This window comes from Xiphias gladius, chromosome 4 (genome assembly GCF_016859285.1).
Source record: "Xiphias gladius isolate SHS-SW01 ecotype Sanya breed wild chromosome 4, ASM1685928v1, whole genome shotgun sequence".
Taxonomy (NCBI): Eukaryota; Metazoa; Chordata; class Actinopteri; order Istiophoriformes; family Xiphiidae; genus Xiphias; species Xiphias gladius.
Window position 1 is genome coordinate 3,353,790 of NC_053403.1, and position 25,328 is coordinate 3,379,117.

General features: G+C 42.3%; 1 protein-coding gene and 1 non-coding gene across 2 annotated transcripts in view; one reads left to right on the top strand and one right to left on the bottom strand.

Annotated features, from left to right (window-relative positions):
* Window positions 1–20,797, top strand: part of vash2 (vasohibin 2) — a 34,671-nt gene extending 13,874 nt beyond the window's left edge. The window contains exons 6-9 of the mRNA XM_040125623.1: window positions 4,715–4,952; window positions 5,068–5,211; window positions 8,842–8,960; window positions 14,830–20,797. Coding sequence (XP_039981557.1) covers window positions 4,715–4,952; window positions 5,068–5,211; window positions 8,842–8,960; window positions 14,830–14,899 — 571 coding nt within the window. The 3' untranslated portion in view covers window positions 14,900–20,797. The remainder of the gene's footprint in view (window positions 1–4,714; window positions 4,953–5,067; window positions 5,212–8,841; window positions 8,961–14,829) is intronic.
* trnat-ugu lies at window positions 1,224–1,296 on the bottom strand. The gene has a single exon. It is a non-coding gene; the product is annotated as a tRNA-Thr (tRNA).
* Window positions 20,798–25,328: the final 4,531 nt, after the last annotated feature.

A 25,328-nucleotide genomic window follows, 5' to 3' on the forward strand; every position in this document is an offset into this window, starting at 1 on the left:
TCATGCGGTGTCTTGATCTGACCTGCTGGCTCTGATGTGACAACATGTAAACATGTGTTGTGGCATTTTTTTTGGAGCCAAAATAACGATCATTACAAATGCTGAGGGACACCACTGACCTTGTCGTGGCTGGTAATGTTCTCACCCTGTGTAATGTGGTCCTGGAGACACCTACTGTAGCGGGAACTACCACTGAGGCGGTTTTGAGCACTAATGACGGAAATGTGTCATTAAAAAAATGTTCCAATCAAATAAAAAAAGTATAGCGAGTAATCAATAATAACCATTAATGTAACCTATAATCGTCATTATTTGATCTCGTAGCCTTAGATCAGAGTTTCAGGTAAATGCCAAGTTTTCAGAATTTCCGCTCCATACTTCCAATAAGAAAGCAAGAAACCTTAAGTGCACATTTCCAAGAAGAGTTGAATCCAGGGCAACTGGACTTGGTTGTAGAGCTTGAAGACGCTCCACCTGGAGCCTCTTGGATGAGAAGTGAAACGTGTTCAGGATCTACTACCAAGTCCAGTTGCCCTGGATTCAACTCTTCTTGGAAAACCACAGCCTGGATCACTGAGACTCCTCACAGTCATGAAGTGCTTTTCTACAGTCACATCATAGACAAAACAGCAACAAAAACAACGAAATACATTCAATTTGTAGCAGTGCAACCAAATACTTTTCTAAGCACCATCCCTAGTGCATTTTTTACAGGATACTAAGCTCTGTCCAAATATATTCACCCACAATACAGCATGTAAAGGAAATGACGTGGTATGTTGTGTAAACAGTTTGGTGCAGCACTTTTTAGAGGACTTTCACATTTCAACAGATGAGAGATTTCTCTGTCTTTCAATGAGTGGATGGTCCAGTTTCACATGTGCTAGTTTCACAGTGGCTTTTCTCCCGGGCTGTCAGGGTGGCAGCTGACAGTGACTTTAATTGAGACTGGCTTTAGCTTACAGATGAAAGGAGGAGAGATGGAGGGAAATGGAGAAATCGGCAAGAGCTCAACAGAAAAATAAAGTAAAGGTCACGGAAAGAAGTGAGTTGAGAGACAGAGTGCGGGAAAAAAAATAAAGGGGAAAATCAGTAATTTTCTTTTGCTCCGTTCCCTTTAGAAGACCTCACACCGTCACTTTCATGTCAGCGCGGGACAGTGTTTGTTTGTGTAGTGTCACCTTTCACTGTGGCCAGGGGTCATCCGGACTGAAAATGGAATAAGGCCCCAGCGAGAATTGAACTCGCGACCCCTGGTTTACAAGACCAGTGCTCTAACCACTGAGCTATGAGGCCTTACCTGTTCAGTATAGTGAATGTCCAATTCTTTATATGTCAGCAACAATGGAGGACACACCTTTCTCAAATACCGGCTGTTGTGAAGCTAATGTGATACCGACCTAACCAGTTAGCTCTGACTTGAGGTCTGCATTTGCTGCCCTGGACTCTAGAGTCAGTTTAAAATGTCCTAAAACATCAATCACATATTAAATACCGTGAAAATAACACTACTATTTGATTAGACTAATTAATTTGAAAGTAAATCAATTTAATCCCTGGTTAATTTGATTTCAAGTCACAACACAGTCAAAAATATATTTTTTAAATCTTGTTGGCACCAAACAACTAACATTTTAGAATATACTCAAATCACAAACGTTTCCAACAGTTTGTGATTACTAATAAAGAGTAAAGTAGTGTGATGAGAAGATAGGAGACAAACAGAAAGAAATCAAAGACAGAAAAGCAAAGGGCTGAGAGGGATGAATAGCAACTGTTGTTGTAGCTTGTGGCAGTTAGAGTGAAGCCAGACAAACAGACAGACAGCTCCGTCTTCTGCCGCTGGTTCCTTTCCTTCCCTGTTAACAGTGATCTGATTTCTCTCCAGGATATGGAGGGTTTATCTTGGGTCACACCAGCTCTCTGCGTGAGTTTGTGTGTTGACCGTGTGCACGTTTGACTCTGTGTCTCATTACTTTAATAAATACATCATGAGCGTTTTAAAGAATATGGCTGGAGTATAAAGCAGCCTCAAGTTGAATAATAATCGACTTATTTCTGAAGAACTTTTCCAAGTAAAATAATAAAATGCTAGAGTAGCATTTTGATCAACAGGTAATATATAAAGAGTGCATGAATCCTGTAAAAACGTGTTTGACAGGGTATTGAATTTGCAGGATGTTAAGAGAGAGCAAGAGCAAAACTAACTACACAGCCAAATGTATGTGGGCAGCCGAAAATTACATCCATGTGTGATTTCTCAAAATCTCGTTCCAAAACATGGAACTTACTCCTATTCAGGCACAAGAGTGTTAGTGAAGTCAGCTACTGATAAGGTGTTGGGTGGGGTCGAGGTAAGGGCTCCGTGTCTTTGTGGACCTGGCTTTGTGCATGGGTGTATTGTCATGCTGAAATAGTTAAAAGGACCGTCCTCAAACTGTTGCCACAAAGTTGGAAGAACAGTATTAACAGTATTAATATCGCCGTGCACTGTCGAAGTAAGATTTCCGATGATGGAAATTTAAGAGTCCTAGTGCAAACCATAAGAACCCATCGTCGTATCTCAAGACCATTCCCCAGGCTGCTACTGAAGAAACTCAGAGCCTGCGGTTTGCTTATGATGAAGAGGAGGAAACCACGTGACAAGTAAAAAGACACAGTACATAACGAAGATTTTGTGCCTTTTCCAGTATTTTCCTTATCTTGAATCTTGCTGCTTTGAAATATAGGGGAAAGGAATGTAGAGAGAAACTCGCTGAAGAGAAGAGGGAGGGCCGGTGAGTGAGAGAGAGACGGCGGTAGGGGCTTGGAAAAAGGGTAAGGAATAGTGTCAGAGAGATTGAATTAGAAAATCCATTGGATTAGCTCTGCATTATATCCATAGAGAAGGGTTTCGCAGGTACCTCCACTTTTCAAAGAATAGAGCAGCGAAATATGGTATTTGAATGATATGAAGTCGCATTAGGACACGTCTGGGAAGCAGAGAATCCGAACTAATGAGGACATGACCTCAACTGTCACATAGCAGAAGTTAACTTTAATGTTGGTTTTAGATAGAAGGGTTTTATTAACTTTCGTATCGAGCATTGCAGGGCTGTGAGATAGTAATAGGGGCTCTTGTATTCGCAGGCCGCGTTAAAACTGAGAACGCTCGTAGTGGTTTCTGTGGCAACTGTCTCTGTTGACAGAGCGTCACACAGAGAGAGAGAGAGAGCTACTTCCTCCATCACAGGAAGTGTGTCTGTTCAGTTAACTTCTCATTAGAGAGGAACAACAAGGTGTGTTGTGCGTGTGCGGACTCTAGGCCAACCTTCAGGTTCAGGCCTGTGCTCTGCTTCGATACCGCAGGCTTCCCTACAGCATGGACACACACGCAGGCTGAAACAGACCGGCATGCGGCTGCGTGATCACTGGTCTAGTTCTGTGGATGGCCCTTTGTGAATGTTTAGAGAAAAAAAACAGCAGTGCTGTGGCACCCAGGCTGCCGAGGGTGACAGACAGGCCTCCATGGACAGAGCAGAGCAGATGGTTGGCTACTGGCTGACAGTAGCAGTACTAGTCCAGATCTTTGTGTGTGTTGCACATATTTCTACAGTTGGATCAGTGTCAGTGTTGAAGCTGTGCAGTCCATAGCGTGAGAGCTGGCTAAACATAGACCTCATTCAGTCATCCATCATTTGGATTCACTTTTCACTTCATTTTACATCTTAAACATTGAATCCTGAAGCAGCCCAGTCTCAGTCCCTTTTGTGAAATGAGCACAAAATCTGAATCACAAAACATGTTGCTGTGAACATGTTTATCAACCACAGAAGTATTATTAAATTTCTGTCTGCATTCATGCTTTATTGACCTGAGAAGAGAGAAAGGAAAGATGAAGAAAAAAGGGGAAAGGGAAAATTAGGTATATGGGAAGGAGAAAGGGAAGAGGAAAAGGAAGTCAGAGGTCAAGAGGTGCACCTTAATCCACCTGAGGTCTGTCACTAGCAGATAAGAGATATTAGGTCACCATAAGCATGTGCGCACACACACACAAACACACATACACACACACACACCGTTACACACATTCTTGTCCTCCTATATTCGTGGGGACCCGTCTTACCTTAACCATCACAACCGAATGTCTAAACCCAGTCCCAACCTAAACCTAATTCTAACCTGAACCCTAAAACCAAGTCTTAACCCTCAAATATCCATTTAAATCTGTGGGGTCCAGCATTTTGTTCCCACAAGTATAGTGGGCTCCCTGTTTACGGACCCTACAAATATAATAAAACAACCAACACTGAAAAAAAAAAAACCCAACAGTGAATCAGAAGGATTCAGTCAGACAGGAGGAACAGTACAAACACACGAGCACACAAACTGACAGTCAGACCCATTGTTTATCCTGTGGCATTTTCATGGTATTGGCCTTCTGAGAGTCAGACTGAATCTAATTTCACATGACTCATGGTTCTGTGTTGCCTGTGCTGTGACATATCCGAACGAATACACTGTACCAGTAGCTCTCAGGTTTGTACTCAAATTTAGTTTGAGTACAATTTTTATTTTGTAGTCAGATGTACTGTTCCAGTGGTGCAGTCAAAGTGCCTCTAGATTAGTTGATCAAATACAACCAGTCTTAAGTATGAAATACGTAAAAATACTTTTCAGGCAGCGGCAAAAGAAAAAACTCTAGATCCTTCCCTAACCCCAGTGTGCTGACCAGCTACCTGACTAACGGGCTGACGTCTCTCGAGCGTTTCCCCATCAGCTTTAAGACTCAGTTTTCGGGTCACTGCTTCCACCACGTTGTGCTGGGCGTCTACTGTAACGGTCGCTACGGATCGCTGGGCATGAGCCGCCGCCAGGACCTGATGGACAAACCACTGACCCACCGCACGCTGGGAGAACTGGTGGCCGAGTTTGAGAACTCCTACAAGAGATACCAGCACACCCTGAAGAAGGTGAGAGATGGGATGAAGGAGGGAGGAAGGGAGGGATGGAGATGAACTGTGGAGGTAGGAAAGAAGTATTCGTATCAGTAAAGGTGCGTTTAATCATATTCCCTGCTTCTCCCAGGTGAAGATCGGCTTATATGTGCCTCATGACCCCCACGTCTTCCAGCCAATCGAATGGAAGCATTTGGTGCTGAATGCTGCCCGACTCGGAGCACAGGAGATGAGGAAGGAGCTGGAGAAACACGGTCGGGACATGAGGATGAAGGTACATACCGTATACACACAGACATACAGGGGTGCGATAATAGCTTTTACAAGTGCTGATGCAGATTTGTTTGTTCCAAAAACTAAAAATGACAATTTTTCAATGTCCCATACATAGATAAGCACACCAAACACTTGACCATACTGATAAAAATGTTTCATTGGTATCAGTCAAGGTACTGGGGTTCATACAGACCACCTTTCTTAATAAAACTACATGGTATCCAACATCATTTTTGATATGGATCTAAAATGAAAACGTACTCAGGACAAAAAAGCTCAGTAGTTTATAAAAAATGTAAGTGAATTAAAATTTAAATTCCCCTGACAGGTAACAGTAGCCATTTGTGAGCTTCGGAGTAGTTTTAAGAGACTAAGTGTGTTAGTGTGCAGGCTGGAGCAGGAGAAGAAAACTGGCACATAGAGCCAGCAGCATAACAATATACTGACTGCTCACAAAACCTCAATATAAATCAAGCAGGATGGTAAAAAAAACAAACAAACTGAAGAGTGGAGGGTTAAAATGGATCCCTTGGGACAAGTGGGCAATTCCAAACAGTGGGACAAAAGAAAAACATTTCTCTGTGGTACTACTAATGAAGTGTTTATCTGCCAAAATACAATGCAGACATGTTATTTCATAGCTGAGCAAAATTTCCCTTGAAAAGACCAAAATGTCTCTCAAAATCAGATCAAGGGAACCAAACCTTTGAAGGAGTGAAATCCTGCCTAAATCAACATATACACAAAATAAACACACTTACTGTTTATGGTCAGATGAATTACATGTGTTGCATGTTAGTCAGGTCCAAACAGAATTTCGCTAATGGACATTTCATTTTCCTCTCGCCTGCTTCAGAACTCCGTAGCTAAGATGGAGTTTATGCTTGCATTTCACTTTTTTTGCATTGTTTCTTGTGTCGCCTTCAGTGTCATTAGTCTTGATGTCTCATTTTTAATCTCGGTGCCTCTGTCCAGAGAGATTTAAGGTTAAAGTTTCAACAGCAGCTTGTCTTGTGATAGACGATCCCGGCGGCTAGACTTGTCATCAGAAATACACTCATGGACATTTTTTTTTCTTTTTGAGACTGAACAAGGGGAAAACCTTAATTACATTTTTCCATGTGACCAGAGAGGGATGTAGTTTCCGTTGGGATGAACATGGAATATAAACTGTCAGGAATTATTTAGGGCATAATGAGGAAGGAAGGAATGTGTGTATGTGTGAGGAAGATAGGGAGACACAGAGAAGTGGGTTGTTGGAGGTTAAATGTCCCCTTAGATTTACATTTGTAATTTTCCATGGGTTTATTTTTATTTTATTTTCGCCTTTTTGCACATTTCCGCCCCACCTGCAATTCCATGAAGGTGATGTGTGAGTCTGCGTGTGCGTGGTTGCGTTTAAGATGCCGCTGTTGGACAGTGGACTGCACTGCATGTCAGCAAGATATGTAGGTCAGTGAGTTTGCAGCTGTCACACAAATAAATGCTATTATAAACACATGTTCATGCAAACACAGGCACACGCACACGCACATACACACACACACATTCAGACTCTGGTCAGCTTTGTTGTGGTTTGTTAGACTTTGCCATAATCTCTGCTCCACTCCCAAGACTGTGAATTTATTATAAATAGACTTCAGTGTGTTTGTGTGCGTGAGTGTGTGTTAATAAGTGTGTGTGAGAGCGAGAGTGTGTGTGTGCGCGCTCATGTACTGCTATCTTCATAAGGACCCAATGTGAGTTTGGACAGTGAGGGCATTTTGTTTGTCTGTCTGGGGGTTAGCACTTGTTTTTAGGCTTAGGGTAGAATTAGGTTCATGCTAAGGTTATGGTCAGTGGCTATGGAATGCAATACAATATGTCAGTAACAGTCCTCACAAGTAGAGAATGTGAAGAACTCACAGTAACGCAGTACTAGATCACTGTACGGAGAAGTACATATAAAATTTCACAGTTTCAAAAAATAGTTGAAGCATAGAGCTAAAAAAAACTGCTGTAGGACATGTGAGGTAGAAAACACATTTGCACACACACACACACACACACACACACACACACACACACACACACACACACACACACACACACACACACACACACACAGTGACCTATATATTTATTAGAACCACATGACAAACATGACCAGCTGTGAAATATCAGGCATGTACTGGCTTTTGCTTTATCCAGGAAAAGTTGCCACCCATCATCCTGCAGTTTTCCTCTCCCACTTACTTCTTAATGATAGCTTCAAGTTGCTGTTTTACACACACACTCACTCACACTCACTCACACTCACTCACACTCACACACACACACACACACACACACACACACACACACACACACACACACACACACACACACAAACACAAACACACAAACACAAACAAGAAGTGCCAGATTTGTAGCTTTTCTCTGCATCATTCATCTTTCACAGCAGTTTTTTGAGATTGAGATAGATTAAAAAAGAAAACAGATCATTACACACACACACACACACACGCACACACGCAGTCACACATGAATGTGCACAGACGGATTGTTTTTCTGCAGCCCCATTCATAACGGTTGCACTTTCTGCCCTGCAGCTGAATAGCAGCAGCGGTTGTAGGCGTCTTGCTATTACAGCTCCTGTACACTGAAACGCCTGTAGAAGCTCAGTAGTTCTTTATGAATTTGAGACAGGGTGTCACTGGAAAACCAGCATGTGTCCTGTGCTAAACCATTTTCACTTGGTGAATGATTCCATGATTTTGTGGGTTTGGTTTGTCTGTTTACCGATGACAACACAGATACTGAAATCATCCACGTGTCCCTGAGAGTTGCAAACTGTTGACTTCACACTGTATGTCAACTTTCAGACATTGAAATGCGTCAGTAATGGTTAAATACAGATAATCCATTATCACTGACTTAAATTTGACTCTTTGTCATGGTGGATAATTTAACTTGTCAAACATGTAACTAACATTAATGATGGCTGCATTCAATTTAGGTGCATCAGAGCAAGGATCCTCGTGTAGTGTTGCTACTTTCTCTGCTTTCTCACACGCCTGATTAACTGTAACTTATTGAAATGGAGCTGAATGATTCGAAGTAACTAAAGGGGAGAGAAATATAAAACACAATCTGACAGATACACATCCGCTACATATCAGGTGTTAATGCTAAGATGTCAGCAAACAATTGCCTGTTTACACAAAATGCAAACTTAATTTATTACAAGTCTTGTTTGTGTCCACTAGATGTATGCAAGTCCAGTATTCACGCTCTGTTTTGGTCTCCACCAATTCCTGAAAAAAAAAAAAAAAGATGTTCCACCGTCTTCAAAATAGTCTCTAACCTGTCTGTTGTTTGCTGCTGGGCAGGGAGTGTACAGTGGGTGTATCAGAGCTCTTTACTGGAGACCGCCGCCTGTTACTGCTTTAAAAGAGGTAGATGAGAGCACTCAATGCCCTGAACAATGCAGTAAATGGGCCGTAAAACCAAAGCAATGAGCTAAAAGACGCTAAAAAGCTCTGTAGAGCTCTCCATGAATGCAAATTTAAATTCTAAATGGCACAAAAAATAATTATATAGACTTGTTGATTTGTGTGTGTGTTTTTCTTTTTTTTTTTTTTGTTAGATCCTGAAATCATCAAGCGCCCAGTCACCAATCAAAGAGCGGAGCCGGGGAAAATCCCTATCACCACGGCGACGACAGAGCAGTCCACAGCGACGCTTCACACACCGCAGAGACAAATCGTAAGTGTTTTCCATAGATTGTCTGCTTGTGCCTCAGGACAGAAAACTTGGAGCAGATGATGTGTGTGTTTGCGTTTGGTTTTTTTTAAATGCTCTTTTCTAGACCCTTTTCACTATTTCAGCAGCTAACGAGATTTTTAGACTAAAGGGGGTCTCCGGACTCACCAGTGAGTTCACCAGCATTTGAATGATGGCAGCTGGTGTTTATCAAACCTGGTGTGGTATTTCCTTCCTCCTCTCTCCTCTCATGGCTCTGCTCCTCAGGTCAAGGAGAGTTTAGACTTAAATTGAATACATTGTTCTGACATTTTGATGGTAACAACCCATCGTGTGTTTTTTTTTGTTTGTTTGCTGCTACAGAACCAAGAGCCACTCATAAGCACTAATCCCAACCTACAGCTGACACTGAAGGGCTTGCATGTCTGTGTGTCTTTGGTGCCGACAGCTCAGCATTACCGCAGGGCAGACGAGTCCTTGCTCTGCTCAGCTGATACTAGGCACTGTTATCATTGTGTGTCTGTGTGTGTCTGTGTGTGTTTGTCCGTGTCTGTACCACTAGCACTCAGCAGCAGAGTGCTTTTTTTTTTTTTGCCCTGTCTGAGATACAGGATGCAAGGTCACTGATGCTGCAAGGAAAACAGTATAGAATAGGCGATAACAGGGACCCAAACTCCATAAGAAAATCTGGAAATTTAAAGCCGCCTTGGTCAGTGGCCACTGTATACATATTGAAGAACATGACTAAAGATCTTTGTTTGAATTTTTAGGAGCTACTCTTTTAATTTGGCCTTAATACAGTACTGTTGTTACGAAGGATAACTTAATTTTTAAATAGCTCTTTTTTTAGTGTGTGAATCTCTTGAAATAGATTTGACTCCTTATTTAAACTTTCTAAATTCCTGGCCGATGAAAGAGACATTTTCACACATGACTTTTTCCCAAACTCTTATGTTTGGGTCAAACAACTACAAAGACTAAGCTAGGTAATGTCCAACGTCATTTATGTAGTTACATCTATTGCTAACAGAGATGTGGACAAGAAAGTGTGCTAAACTCTTCATTTGAATGGACGAAATTCTTTCAGGGTTAGCAGCCCTTAAAAACAGGGTGACTCACCGCTCCAATTCAATGGCAGGGAAACTTTGACACACACACACACACACACACACACACACACACACACACACACACACACACACACACACACACACACAAACACAGGATGCTGAGTGTGTTTGTGTGTGCTGGCAGCTGTGTGGTGGGATGTAACACAATCTGACTTGGACAACAGCTGCAGCCCAGCCGTACATTAGTCAAAAAAAAACACAAACACACAAACACACACACACACACACCAGAGTAAGTGACATTCCCAGTGTTGCCATTTGACGTGGCACTGTGATGACCTTTCTTATGAGGAGCTCTAGCAGGCTTAACTGTCTCATTTTTCAAATGTGTGTGTTTGTGTTTTTAAAAAAAACAAAACAGTAACACAAAAACGGGGACTTCCATTTCAGAAATGTTTTAAATTCATCTCCATTATCAAATTGTCTCAAACTAAAACGGTAATTAAATCATCTCAGAATGCAAATGATTAAACTCCAAAAGTGATTTAACCAAAAAAACCTTAAAAATTACAGCTGATAGGTTAATATCTAAAAGGAAAATGAAATACAACACGCTATAAATTTCCTGACTGTCAAAGCTTATATTCAGAGTTGTATTTCTTGCCTGTATTTTCTTTTCCTCAGTAATATAATAAACCAAATTATATCATTTTTAAGGCGTTAGATTCATTAATAATGTAGATTCAATCAAATAGTTTGGTCCACCACCGTTGTGGAACTTAGATTTTATTAAGTTGGGGCACAACAAAAGTGGACCAGTAGCTCTCCAGCTCTGATTCAGGTTTCCCATATTATGGGATTTTGAAAGGTGTTTTCCAGACAAGGAAACTTTTCTAAGTTCTCTGGGGATGTTGTGAAATATCATGGATTTTCTTTTAATAGTTCCAATACACATCACAGAACTTTGCAGGGTTTCTGTGTGGAAACTAAGGAGAAAAACAATATGAAACATAAAAAAAAAGGGAGAATTGAGTTTTTTTTTTTTTTAAAGCACTTAAATAAATGTGCCTTTCCTTAAAACAATGACTTGAATTAAACTAAATGACTTAAGTATGTTTTAACAAGGCAATTCAAACTGCTTTACATAAGACAGAGAGGCATTAAGACAAGATATAACATAAACAAGGAGAGATAAAAAGACAGTAGAAAAGTACACACAAATAGGATTTAAGAGGATTAAAACAAAGTCAAATAGAAAATTAAAATAAATTGTAAATCCAGTTTTGTTTTGTTTGTTTTTTTTGCCAGTAAAATAAAGGATTACATACTCCTCAGTTGATTGAGAAAAGTTTATAACCCTCATGCTTATGAATGTGATGTTTTTACAAATCTAGGCCCTAAACTTAATACGTTCATTATCCAGTTAAAAGCAGCGAAAATATGAGGCGGGGCTATAGTCAACCAAAGAAAATCTAGGTCGACCTAAATCGTAGCTGCTCTTCAACCAATCGATTGGTCGAGGGGGAAAAAAAATCCTCACGTTATCTCTTGATTAGCTAAATCGGCCACAGTGCACTAATGCACTCAACCCTGTAGCCTTATTAGCCTAAGTTATTTATAAATAAACACAAAGGCTAGTATTTGCAGCATATTCAATCATTTTAACCTAATTATTTTATACTGAAACGATAACAACAGACTCGGAGCCGACCAGCCTCCAATTTCTGGAAATAGAACCATATCAGCTGGTGATCCCAGCGCGAGAACTATGGAGGAATATACACTCAAAGCCGCAAGCGTTAGACATGACAGTTGACGGCTTCCTAACGCAGACAAGCCAGCCTGCCGTTTTTAGATGATATGCCGTCTTGGTTGTTGAGCTGAGATACGCCAACTGCTGTTTGAAAAGTTTGACTTGACTTTTTGGTCATCCATTTTGTCAAAATGCGGCCGCACCGACTGCTTCTTTGACATGGTGTCAGTTAGTTTGGAGCCGACTGGAGCCGAGTGAACGTTCAGGTAGCATTAAAACAGTTAGACCTAGCAGTCTCCAAGGCTGTGAAAACACCCCCCTGTTTACACAGGTAGTCGGACCCTCTCACCGCCGCAGTAAAAAATGGATTCATCCTGGAAGACTATTATTGTAGCACTTTTCTCCCTATGAAAGTAACACCGGCGATTGTCCGACCAATGAGAATTTGGTCCCGCGAGAGCGTATTGACGAACCAACAACCCTTATATTAGGAGATACGGGGTTTTAGTCAGCATTTGCACGTCTTGGAAATGTTCTGTACAATATTTGTAAATATGGTAAATGAAAATGTGTAAATCCAGTCAGATCAACACAGCAGTAAATCTTCTGGACAACTAGACTTTTGTAGATTTTCGTGATAACACTGACAGAAGACTGTATCGTAACTTGTACTTCCCAAGTTTAAACCCCTGCAGCGGCCAACAGTCTTTCTGTCAACAGTGCCTGTATTCCGTTGGAGTGTGTTGGAGCCGAACACTAAAACTTGATCAGCTGAACTGATGCTGTAAATTGTAAAGACGGCATTAATTGTGCAGAATAGAGATACCTGTTATTTTAGTGATGTTCATAGGCGATGTGAAAGCAGCAACGATCTCCTATCAAACCCTGATTTCTCTTACTAAATGTTTAGTCACCACAAATTAGGAGCTGCAGGTAAAAAGAAGCATGCGAGTCAGAGAAAAGACCTTTTCTTTTTTAGTTAAATGGAGGTATGAAGTGTGAAAAAGTTCCCTTATTCACCTAAATCTGCTTCTTTTCCCTCCAGGGTTCCGTCAAATTCATGCCCATTTTAATCTTAAAAGTTAAGCGTTTCATCAGTTCAGAGGAGCAGTGTAAATGATCAGGAGAACATCAGAGCAGCACATTACCGCTTTAAACCACTTGAAGGTGGCACTTAAAAAGCTATTACTGTTATCAGCTGAGCACTTAACAACGTGTTGCCACTTGAAGCAGACGACTCCAGCAGAGACAGTGTAATAATCTGCTCCTGGTTCTAACAGCTGAGAACACGGACACTTCAACGGCACAGGGTTATTTTAGCAGCGCGATTAGGACACTTCAGGGGGCTGTCATCAGCACTGCCTGCAATACACAAATAGGACAATAAAGTAAAATGCATTTTCAAAAGAACAGTTTTAACGTATAAAATGCATCTTGAAATATATTGGAAACAACATAAAAATAGATTTTACAAATACAGTTCTGTCATTTTCCGCCTCAGTTTTCAACTTTTTGTTAGCATCCATCTGAGTGGAGATGTGTAGAGAATATACGTGTAAAAAATAAAAGAAGAAGGAAAAGAAAAGAATGAGAAATGATGGACCAGAAAATGACAAACAGGATAAAGAGAAGAGTGAGGGAAGGAGACAGGGATAAAAAGAGGAGTAGAGTATGAGTAGAAAAGGCAAGAAGAGGAGAAAGAAAATAGGAGAGGAAAGGAAGAAAGAAAATGTGGAAAATGACAGGAGGAGAGAAGAAAGGTTGGAAAAAGAAAAGGCGGAGAGGGAGGCAGAAAAAAGGAGGGCAGGAGGAATAAAAAGGCTGTAAACTCTCCATATTTTGTTGAACTAATAACATTTTCTCCTTGATGTGTCAGTGAGACGGAGCTTGAAAGCTTCCCTCTAAGCAGAATCACTGAAGAAAATAAAAGAGAAAGGAGTGAGGGAGAAGAAGAGAGAGAGAGAGAGAGAGAAGGACATGACGTGAGAAGAAAGGGCAAGAAGTGAGAGGAGAGCACGGAGGATTAAATCTGATGACTTTATGGCTTTTCGAACCTCTTAGTGAGAAAAGAGAGAGAGAGCTGAATCTCCTTATTTTCCATCATCCTGCTCTTTTCTTTCCTCTAAAAAAAAAAAAGGTGCACTGCTGAAAACTAAAGTCAACATTTCTGAACCAATTACATCAGGCATGTCCTCAGGGCCTTACAGGGAGCAATTTCTTCCGTATGAAACATTTGCGAACCACGTGAAAGTTAATTCACAGCAGTTTGAACAAAAATGTGATTGACTGAGCTGAGAATTGATTTTCGTCAAATTTGCAAATCTGACACTAAACGTTTTGACACCTGCTTTGTTTACACTAATTTGGTGTCTTCATCATTATGTCACTGAGAAATTTGCTATCTTATTAAATGTGGACCCATCTGAAACATGCTGTAGTTTTTGCTCGATGCAGATTGTGGGTTTTCCTCATGCTGGACTCCACCGCTCAAAAAATACCAAAAGTCCAAGTTTTGTGTGTTGTTTTGTTTTGTTTTTTTGTTTTTTTTTTGCTTTTTTGATACAGCTAAAATGATTATTTGATTATTAAATCGACAAAAAAGTAATTTGCAGTGATTTACTAAGCAAAAATGCCAAAAATTAATTGGTTTCCGTCACTTACATGTGAATATTTGCTGGTTTTATTAGTTTTATTCAGTAAACTGAATCTCGTTGGGTTTTTGACTGCTAATCAGACAAAACAAACAATTTAAACTTGGGCTTTAAGAAAAGGTGACGGGCTTTTTGACAATTTTCGTACACTTTTTCGAGAAAATGAATAATCAAGAAAAACTTTACAGATAATCAGTAATGGAAATAATTGTTTGCAGGAACCCTTGGTTTAGGTGTGAGCGGTTAGAGGGACTAGGTCTAATGGCTAGTTAGTCGGGAGACACTTTCAGTTTGTACCAGTTTAGCTCTGCTTTGCAACAATAAGAAAGTTGTCATCAGGAGAGAGCTTGTGTGCTTTTAGTGAGCAGTGTACGATCAGCGTGTTTTATCTCTTTCAGGCCGGCCTCAGTGGAGAGGAAACCGCCAGAGCTCAGCACTCTCAACGATGGCTACCAAATCCGCATCTGATTCCCTCCCTTCACCTCCAAGACATCTTCCGCCCTCCCACATCCGTCCACACGTCTCAGCCACCCTGATCCAAGAGTCTCTACCAGCCACCAGCGTTTGTAGGAGTCGTCACTACAGCTTCGACACAGACGAGGTGGATGACGGACGAAAAAATCTGTTACAAGAGCTTTTCTAAGCTTTACAGGAAGAAGGTCTTTGAAGCTGAGACCCAGAAAGTGACCTTTTGGTCAGGTTTACCTCTTACGTTGCAGTGGATCATTTACAACAACTTCATCACACAGCCTGAGAGTGGCTGCTTCGTTTTTTGTTTTTAACACTTACACGTAACCTCTGAAGTAGGATAAGTTCAGAAGAAGTGATCAATTTCTTTCTAGATTTCCAACATTTCAGTTGAGAGCCGTCGTGTTAACAGTTATTTCTGTGACCCCCCCCCTCAGAGACCATATGTCTTAAAGAAGAGCTAGAACAGGAAGTGAGAGAGGAGAAAAGCGAGACATTTCTCAATACAGATAGGTGAAGGTATTCTTCAGTGGTTAAAGAGACAAGTTGCCATGTTGGAAGAGTCAGAACAGAAAGATGTTGCCCCCTCTCTTTGCACAAAACACAGTTAATAAAAGATGAATTTATTGATGGTGTAAAATGACAAATTACTGTAATGCCAGTTTAATAGCACAGTTCCACTGCTGAGAATTTAGGCAGTTAATGTGTTTTGTGGTGATGACCTTCCAGGTTGTTGTTGTCCGTTCTCCAACATGGCGGTGTTCATAGAGGCCAGGAGGCTACAGGGAGACCGGCGCTGCCTTCAAATGGGGTCGTGTTTACCGTGTTCACGAGAAGTGTCCAAATGAACGCCCCCTTCTTATGGTATTCACGACCTTGGAATCTTCCGAAAGCCCAGAGTGTGCGAGTTGTGATGTGTTTACTGACCTTTTTAGAAATGGCGGAGGCCACTGAAGTTCCTTTTTGGTTGGATGTTGTTAATTTATTGTAATTTTAGCTGTATACATTCTTTTGTTCATAATTTTTATAATACGTCTGAGAAAAATGTTGGTTTTCCCAGCGGCCTCATCTTTTCCCTGTGTCATTTTGCCTTTGCATTTCCTGCATTACGTTACCTGCCGTCTAGCTTGCTAAATTGTTAGCCGACCTAACCCCCTGGAATGCCAAGCATACCGTACACAGGACTTCCCGTGTCGAAACCACGAGCTCCCGAGCTCCATTTGAAGGCAGCAAAAGCCGACGTGAGATCATGAGGAAACAGGTGTAGTTGTTGTTACCCCACTTTTACTCTCAAATGCCTGATTCACCACTGCAACCCTTTGCTTCATCTCTAAGAAAGCAACCATGAAGAATTGTTCAGACGTTCTAGTTACACCTTGGCTTTCCCAAAACCTTTCAACCCAACAGCAGTTTACATCTTACTACCCAGACGTCTATATGCAGATGCCATTGATCAGAGTGGACGGCCATAGAACAAGGAGGGGACGTTCAATAAAGTATGCAGGGAAATAAAAGACGCAGAGTGGATAGAGTGGAACTCACTGCAGAAGATCAGAGAATTATTATTGCAATGAGGCAAACCTCTCTCTCCCCCTCCCCCTCCCTCTCGTCTTGGACAAGAAGTTATTGTTCCTGGGTGTTTACTGCCAGTGGTAACAATATTGAGTGCTAAATGGAAAGCCAGAACAGCACTTGCTGATATTCTGTTACGAGAAGAAAGAGGTGGTTTGGCAGTTTTCACAACTGAAACATATTTCATTCGAAGCCCACATCATTAATTATTTAAATTGATTTCTATTATTAGGTATTGTGTAATTGCAATGGAAAGCACCAGTTGTTGGATGGAAAACAAGCTGCAGGATGTTTGTACAAGTGGAGTAATCACACTGACGCCAGTAGGAGAAAGGACTCTACCAATGTTATTGAACTTCCACAAACAATCTAGACCAATGGTTCCCGACCTGGGGGCGGGGACCAGGAAGAATCTGAGGGGTCACCAGTTCATTAAGGGGATGAGAAAGAGAAAGAGAAAGTGGCAGAAAAATTGCAAAAGTTATAGAAGAATCAGGAGAAAAACCAAATTTTGTGTAACAGAAATGCCCCCCCCCATTCTCTTAATTTACTGGTGACCCCCTCAGACTTTTCTGGGACTCCTTTAGGTGTCTGCAAGGTTGGAAACCACTGTTCTAGATGTTACTTGTAGTAAAAAAAAAATAAAAGGTGCATTGCTTTAAATTAAAACATGAAGGATAAAGGGTCAAGAACAGGAGTTATGTTTAATATAGTCTGTGTAAATACGATAGTTCGAAATGCAAATGAAAACACTGCGGCGTCACATGACGTACCCTGAAAAAAATGTATCCTAACTTCTGTCCCAAAAACCAGTCCCTCGCATCTCAGGAACACGTTAGCAGAAGGCTAGTGGAGTTTCGTATGTGTTGACCCAGCTGAGCCGCAGCCGGCCCCCGTGTTCACACAGTAAATTAACATAATGTTAGCCAGCTGACTGCTGCCACCGCAGCTGTCGCATTAACAGCTGGAAAATAAAGTGGTTCAGCTGGTCCGAGTTCGGCTGCAGCCTGTTTGTCCGCTCAGGCAAACAATGAGTGAAGCCAGATGTTGTTGTCTGAGTGAACACTGTAACAAAAGCCTCATTCAAGACAGATTTATTTGAGAAGAGGGCTGTAACGCAGCGGATGTTAAAGGCAGTTTGGACTGTGGGGACAGGTTCCTCCGAGGCCTCTAACGTGACTTTGTTGATCGCAAAATGATTGAGATTTGTGGTGTTTTAATCTGTACGATAGACAGTTCAAAACTCTGAAATCGGAAACCAAATCGGGATCTAGAGTCAAAAGGCTCAACCGTAAGTCTGCAACGCGAGGGGGGCAAGCAGGGCCCTGTTTTGTGTCGGAAAACCTGACACGTCAAAGAGGTCAAAGTGTTGGTCTAAGTCAGTAAATGGTATTTTCAGTTCAGTAAAGGAGACAAATTGAGAGTCAGGAAACCCCGTAAGTTCTCAGAGCGGCTCGACGAATCCTCTTTTCGCTCCGTGAAGCTTCGGTACCGAGTGACCTGTGAGACTCCATTCAGTACTGTATGTGCTGTCTCACGCTCGTATGCATGATGTATCGTAAGGATTGTCCAAAAAAATCAAATCAAGTTTAAAATTTGATTTTTTTTCCTTTTTGATTGTCCTGTCGAGGCCTTCAGTGAATCACAGCTAAGAGGCTTGAAATCAAAGAAGCTTGAAATCCTGTGTCCAGTACGATGATCATAGAGGATTTTAACCATTCTGATATAAATGCCTGAGATGACAGAACAAACACGAGAATATCACATATCAAAGCCACAGATAGAACAGTATTCAGTCTTTATCGCACAATACAGAAAGCTGAAATCAAAACAGACACATTCAACACATGCTGTGTTAAACATACTGTACGTACAGTGTTTATGTCTGTGCATCTAAATGCGTCCGTGTTTATTCATGTATGTTACAGCCACAGAAAGTATTGTACAGTCGTAAGCCTTGAGTCTGAGAACTGGACGAGTCAGTTTTAATTAATGAGAGATATGTTGATAGTCCTCCACTGCGAGACCCCGACCAGCTCGATTCACAGAATTAAAAGGGCCAGTGTGTGGGATTTAGTGCCATCTAGTGGTGGGGTTGCAGACTGCAACCCGCCGAATACCCCTCCCCTCGCCCCTCACCCCTCACCCCCTCCCATGTAGGAGACTGTATGGTGGCGTTCACGTAACGTAAACATGCGAAAGGCCACCTTTAGAGCCAGCGTTTGGTTTGTCTGTCCCGGGCTACCGTAGAAACATGGCGGTGCAACATGGCGGGCTCCCCGGACGAGGACCGGCTCCCTATGAAGACATGAAGGGCTCATTCTAAGCCAACAATTCCTAGTTTCAGGAGATTATACACTGATCAAAGCATGATTATGGATATTATATTCCGTTTCTGCCACTAGATCCCCCTAAATCCTTCACACTGCTCCTTTAAAGGGCTAGATGCCCTGCTCAAGGGCATCTTGAGGGTATTTTCATTCAATCATTTAAATCCATGCTTTAAAAAAGGCTAGCTCACTAAAAGTCTGGTAATCCTCCTTTGAGATACTTGAAAAAACAGCAACTGACTTCTTTATTTTCATCTGAAGGATTAACTTGAGAGAAAATGGTGTTTCCCAAAACGTGAAGATTATCTCTGTTCAGTAAAGCTGCACCAGGCAATTTAAGAGTTTCCACTAAAAGTGGAAATGAGAGCTTACGAGTAAACTGCTTGGAAGTCTGAGGGACGTAATCACCCAGAAATCTCAAAACCTCTGTAGCAGTGCTAGTGTCCATGCTTTAAATTCTGGGAGTTTTTTTTTTTTTTTTTAAAGGTACTCTGTGGAGTTTTTTAACATTTACCAAACTCATTTTTGGTAAATGTGAACGTAAGTTTGTCTGGTTAAAAATTCCATAGAGCGCCTTACATGGGAAAGGGGACCAGTTCTCTGCAGCCACTTTGGGATTTAAACTGATGCAAAGGGTCTGTTTTAATACATCCTGCCTGGTGCAGCTTTAACTTTGGCTCTAACGGAGCAAAGATGATCTCTCAGACTTGTAAAATTTTGGGAGAAAACACACATAACCTTGACTTTTGTTCCGGTCATATCGGTCATGAGCAGGAGGATTTCAGGAGTCTGCGTCCAGATTGTTTTCATTTGATTGTTCATCACGTTTCCTTGAATGTTTTAATGGCGTCTTCTCGCTCACAGAAGAAGAGTGTTAGTTGCCAACTGACAACTACGGACATTTTATCTGAGCTTTTTGGTCAAACAATAAGCTATGCACACGCTGTGTTGGAAAACAGGTCGTGACATAAAAAACAAAAAAATCCTAGTCTTCCACAGTTTGAACAACGGTGGAAGGTGTTTGTGGCTCAACCGGCACAAAACAAAACCACATTTTCAACCATCTGCGAGGAAATAAATCTCAGTCATTTAGAATAATTCTACTCGCCAAGTACGACCAGGACCGCTCAGTAGCTTTTCTTCACAGCGTGTGAAACACAACACCTTTTCTCTTTGTGTAGATCCAGCCTGAGCCCTTCTCACTGATTCAAGGTGCTGTGAGGGAAAAGCGGAATATTTTTACATATTTCTGATATTTGGCCAGCAGTGGACCATAGCACAGCCCAGAGAGAGATCGGACCGTCACATCTCCGACTCTGGCACAAACCAACCAGCTCAACGTGTTAATATTTGTATTGAAATGTGTGTGTTGATACTTTCTAAAGGCTTCGTGTTTGTTAGCATTCAGAAGAAGCACAAAGCTGCTTTGCTTTTTGAGTATTCAGTCCTTTTTCTCTCGGGTTGGGGACAAACAAAAGTATAGAAATGGTGCATTTTCATACCGAAGAAGCAACATATCTTGGAGAAGATTTTCTTTTCAGGACTGGCAAAGGCTTATTTACTGACTGACGTTCATGTATTTTTGGAACTGGACCAATGGGAGACAGAACAGTTACCAAGGGCCCGGAGTTCACTAATATATCCCGAAGCACAAATGACCGTGAAGACTTTGGATTCAGAGACAAAAATCGCAACCGCAGTTCCGAGGTTTTCGCCCAACAACAGTGACAAACTACCTGACTGCTCAGCGGGGACACGGAAACTGCCACATTACGTGTGACCGGAGACGCAGAGGACAAAAAGACGTCGACCCAAAACACTGATTCTCAATGTAGCAACTGAGATCTCTTTATGTGCTTGACAATTTATCTTATTGAATGTTTTCTTCTTTTGTTTTTTTTTTTTTACAAGGTTATCTTTGGAGTTTTGTTTTTCTCAAATCTGTTTTATCAGGACATTTGCATTTGATTCATCGATTGTACACTATGATTTTGAATGAGAAGCATTTGTTTAAAAAAGGAAAAAGAAAAAAAAAAAACACCTTGTATTTGTAGCAGGGTTTTTTTTTTTTTTTTTTTTTTTTTGAAGGCCTTTGTGTCCAAAGTGCTGAACCACGTTTCTCAACTCCATCCTAGTCCTAAACTCACTGTACTGTAAAACGTCCTGTGGTCTGTTGTAGAGATTAATACGGAAAGTTTTAACCGGACAAAAATGTAACACTAAGATCTTCAGTCTCTGCAGGCCCGTTTTTGCAGCAGCAAATTCAGTAATACAATTTTATGATTTTAGTGTTCAAACATTGAAATAGATTCTGTTAACTGGTCTCTTAATCCTATAAAACTTTAAATACTAGCTGAGTTGATGACCAATCGAGTTTGTTAATCGATGAAATCCAAAAGTGCCCTGTTGCATATGATAACAAAACTGGAAAAAAAACAAACTACTTTACATTTTGTATTCATGCACTGCAGCTGCTGAATTGACAAAAATCTTTTTCTTTCTTCAAAAGTTGAACCAAATTCAGTGCAACATAATTAGACATTATTTGAGGAAAATTTTATTTTGCTGGGTATGAAATTGTGTCCATGTGAAGCTTCCAGTGCCTCATCAGTGTTTCTTTAATCAGCCTGGAATATTTTTATTTAATTTTGGACTGTGTCTTTGCTGTGTGTCGGGTGGAGGAGCTGCCCACGTGCATTGTGAAAAAATGCAGACTGTTCAGTGGCAGATAAAACTGTGGAGACAAAGTTACAGCCGTTTGGTGTCACTCCCCCTCACAACCGTCCCCTTCTTGTTCAAATAGGATCTGCAATTCTGTGACAGCAAATGTAGTTCTGTTTCCCTTCTTCCTGCCTGTTTCTGCAAACATTGTGCTCGTTACAAACCTTAAAAAGCAGACGAAGGGACAGTCGGCCTCCTGTCGAACTCTTGAGAAATTCAGCGTGACGCGTTTGTGGCGCTCTGTGCGAAACAAAGCCCGGACGTAGTTTCAGCTCACGCGGACTTTTCTCTGGTCGTGCAGACGTGCACGCGGGTCCATTCTTCCTACAACTGAGGGTCCGCGTCTGTCCGGACCCCCTGCGGACACGGGCGGGTGACGGCAGTCACGTCACACGGACCCTCGTGGACGCGGAAGGTGTGAATTGGCCTTAACAGAATTCAGCCAGCAGAGCTCATCAGACTGGCAGGAGCCGACAGATCAGAGCAGACACGAGAGGCCTGAAGAGCTGGCTCACACACACACACACTAATGTCTGGAGTATTCTTTTTTTTTTATTGGGCACCGTTGAGTCCGTCCCAAGTTTCCTGTGTGAGACTACGCTGTGGTTTTGTATTCCTGTGGAGAGCTATAGTAGGAGAAGATGTGACCTCCCCCACTCAATATTCTTATTGTAACTCTCCTGCTGTTACAGTATCAGTGGCCCGACAGCAGCTGTTTTTAAATCGACAACTGTAGCGGCGTGTGTTCTGTCAATAAATGATCTATGTTTTTAACTCTGTGTCTCCTTGCTTTCCGCATGGATGTATGAGAGTCAGAGGGCGATAACTGATTATTGAGGGGGTTTCACTATCGTTCAACCGACGGCTCCGGCTACATGTTACTCTGCAGGAAGTTTTATTTTGCGTGGGAGCAGTTGAAATGTTACCGCCAGTTTAAACCAGACGGCTGCATTTTAGAATCCGACCTAGTCAACTGCCGATTTTAGCTTATCGCAGACAAATCTGCAGAAACGCCGGAGGAATTTGAGGAACTGTACGAACGGTGTCTCAGTCACGAATCTCTAAAAGAAATTATCAAAAATGTTTTGTCTTTCGTTGATTAAAAAAAAAAAAATGTCGGCTGATATATCATCAGAGCATTTTTTTTAAACTCTAAAAACACTAATATTAGCTTCAACCATCCAGGAATTTATTGTATATGGAGCGTAGCAGCTCCAGACACTTCCAGGCAACGATTATGTTCTACTGTAAATTTTCTTTAGGGGTTTTAGTACCTGTGAGTACAATTTATCCACCAAAAACGTGTTTACTCACACAAGCCATTGTGGTAATGCTACCTTTACGTATTAGAGTTTGTTTGCCCTATTACTCAACATGGTTTTATGAAAGGAATCCAGTATTTGAAAACCTAGCTGGCTGACTGGTTGGTGTGTTGGCCGCTGAAGAAGCTGAGCGACGAGTTGATGGACTGATTTTTTTTTTTTTGTTCACCTTTCCTGGAGGAATTCGTCACGTCAAACACGGGAACTAAAGTCCGGCACCGCAAACTCCCTCTGCCCCCGGTCAGTGCAGCGGCAAACGGCTCAGGATCAACGCGACGCAGCGAATCGGCTGCCGGATGGGGACGGTTCAGGTAAACAACAAAACTGAAAATATCCCGGGAAAGACCGGTGTGACAGACGGTCACGGGAAAACCGAAGGGTCGCAGAGGGAACTCGCTCAAGGTCGAGAAGTTCAGGCCTATAGACTCGTCCGACCAGCGGACACTGTCCCCCCCCTCCAGCCTACTGGGGTCGAGGCAGCAGTTGGCTTCGCTGCAGGAAAACGGGCCCGGTGTTCTCAGCAACACTGAGCTTCAAGAGGAAGAGGAGGAGGAGGAGACCAACAAAATGAGGAAGCTGCAGCAAAATCTAGGATTTGAATAATGGTATTCATGTCATTCCTCTTCAGATGAAGGCCCTGCACACACACACACACACACACACACACACACACAGGCGCGCCTGGCTTCTGATAAAATAATCTGCTTACATTCCACTGCAGGTGTGTGTGTGTTTAAACAAGCACGTGGATACAGCAGATTTATACAAATAATCCTTCAGTTCTCATCATGCAGCAGTTTGGGGATTGGTCACCTCGCCCCGTGTGTGTTTCTCTCAATGGCTTCCGATGATGTAAGGTTTGCGTATGTATATTTGCGTGTGTGTGTGTGAGCGAGCAGAGGTGAATCTCACCTCCCTCTTTGTTGTGAGGATCAAGCGGGTGACTAAGCTGTGAAGGTGAGAAGGTAAACAAAAAAACGGCGGAGTAAGAAAAATGGTTTGGTCTCATATTCACGGTTTTGATTTGCCCTTAAAAGGCCCGTTACGCTCGCTCTCTGTCCGGTAGCACAAGTCGTACCTACAGTGAATTCGGGATTCCCCCCCCCCCCTCATCAACATTCATGCAATATCCCACCAGGACAAAGCAAAAACAGAATTCTAGAATTTTCTGCGAGTTTATTAAAAAAGGAAAGACTGAAATACCGCGTTGACATAACTATCGTGACCCTTTGCTATGACCACTGAAGTTTGGCTCGGGTGCCTCCCGGTTCCCTCGATCGTCTCCCGGCCCTAGTTTTTTTCCGATCTTCTTCCACTGGAGAATCACGGAGGCCACTGTGCTCCTGCAGGCGGTGCCTTGGACCTCATGCCTCGGCGTTTGCTCTGCTGTGGCACCTTGATGCAGACCGACCTTTGCCCTTCCGCCACCGGTGGACTCCAGCCAAGGTGTAGAAACATCTCAAGGATGATCAAGAGAAACCTGAGCTCAATTTCAAGTGTCACAGCAAATGGTCTGAACACTTATGTCAAATGTGATATTAAAAACTAAAATTTTAAAATTCGGTTTGTGCTTTGTCCTTATGGGATATTGGGTGAGACTGATGAGGGATGAGTGATATATATTTTTCTGTTTTTAGCACAAGGCTGCAACAGGTGGACGGGTCCCAATACTTTCTGAACGCACTGCACACGCTGTTGATGAGCATTTTCCACCCCACGCTGAACATGCTCACAATTCTCCATCGCAGCACCTGCTCAGAAACTACCTTCCGTGGTACGCAGCCGGAATCCACACACACACACACACACACACACACACACACACACACACACACACACACACACACACACACACACACAGGTGAGCAACTAAAGCTAAAAAGCCTTGGATTCACAAGTAAAAAGGAAAGGACAGGACAGGAAAACAAAAGGAAAGGAAAGGAAAGGAAAGGAAATTAGGATTAGTTTCAGTATCAGTTCATCTGCCAGTCCTGTTCCCGGGTTCATCAGTTCTCGGTCTGGTCTACAAACCACGAGAAAATGGCGAAACGAGCCTGTCTGGACTTCAAATGACCAACCATCCAAAACACAGAGATCTTCTAAGGGACTTTAAAAAAGAAAACAGCCGATTCCCACGTTTGAGGGTTTTGATCCATCGCGTTTCAGCCTTGAAAACGGTCGATCGCTTGTCAAACCAGCTGCCGATTAACGGCGGGTCGAAATGGGATTCGTTCTCGCCCGAGGCGTCTCTCACGAGGCTACGGCAGGACCGAGCTGCTCCGTGGCCACAAGACGCAGCATCCCGTAACGAAACGAAACTATATAGGTCAGCCGTCTATGGCGGGGAAGCACCTGGCCGGCCGGAGACGGAGACCTGCCGCATCCTCCGCGGGGCCTTCCCAGTCCAGGGACACGTAAGGCGAGAGGGGCCCTGAGCCTCCAGCAGATTTCAGCGGTGCGACCCAGACACCCTGGGGGACGTCC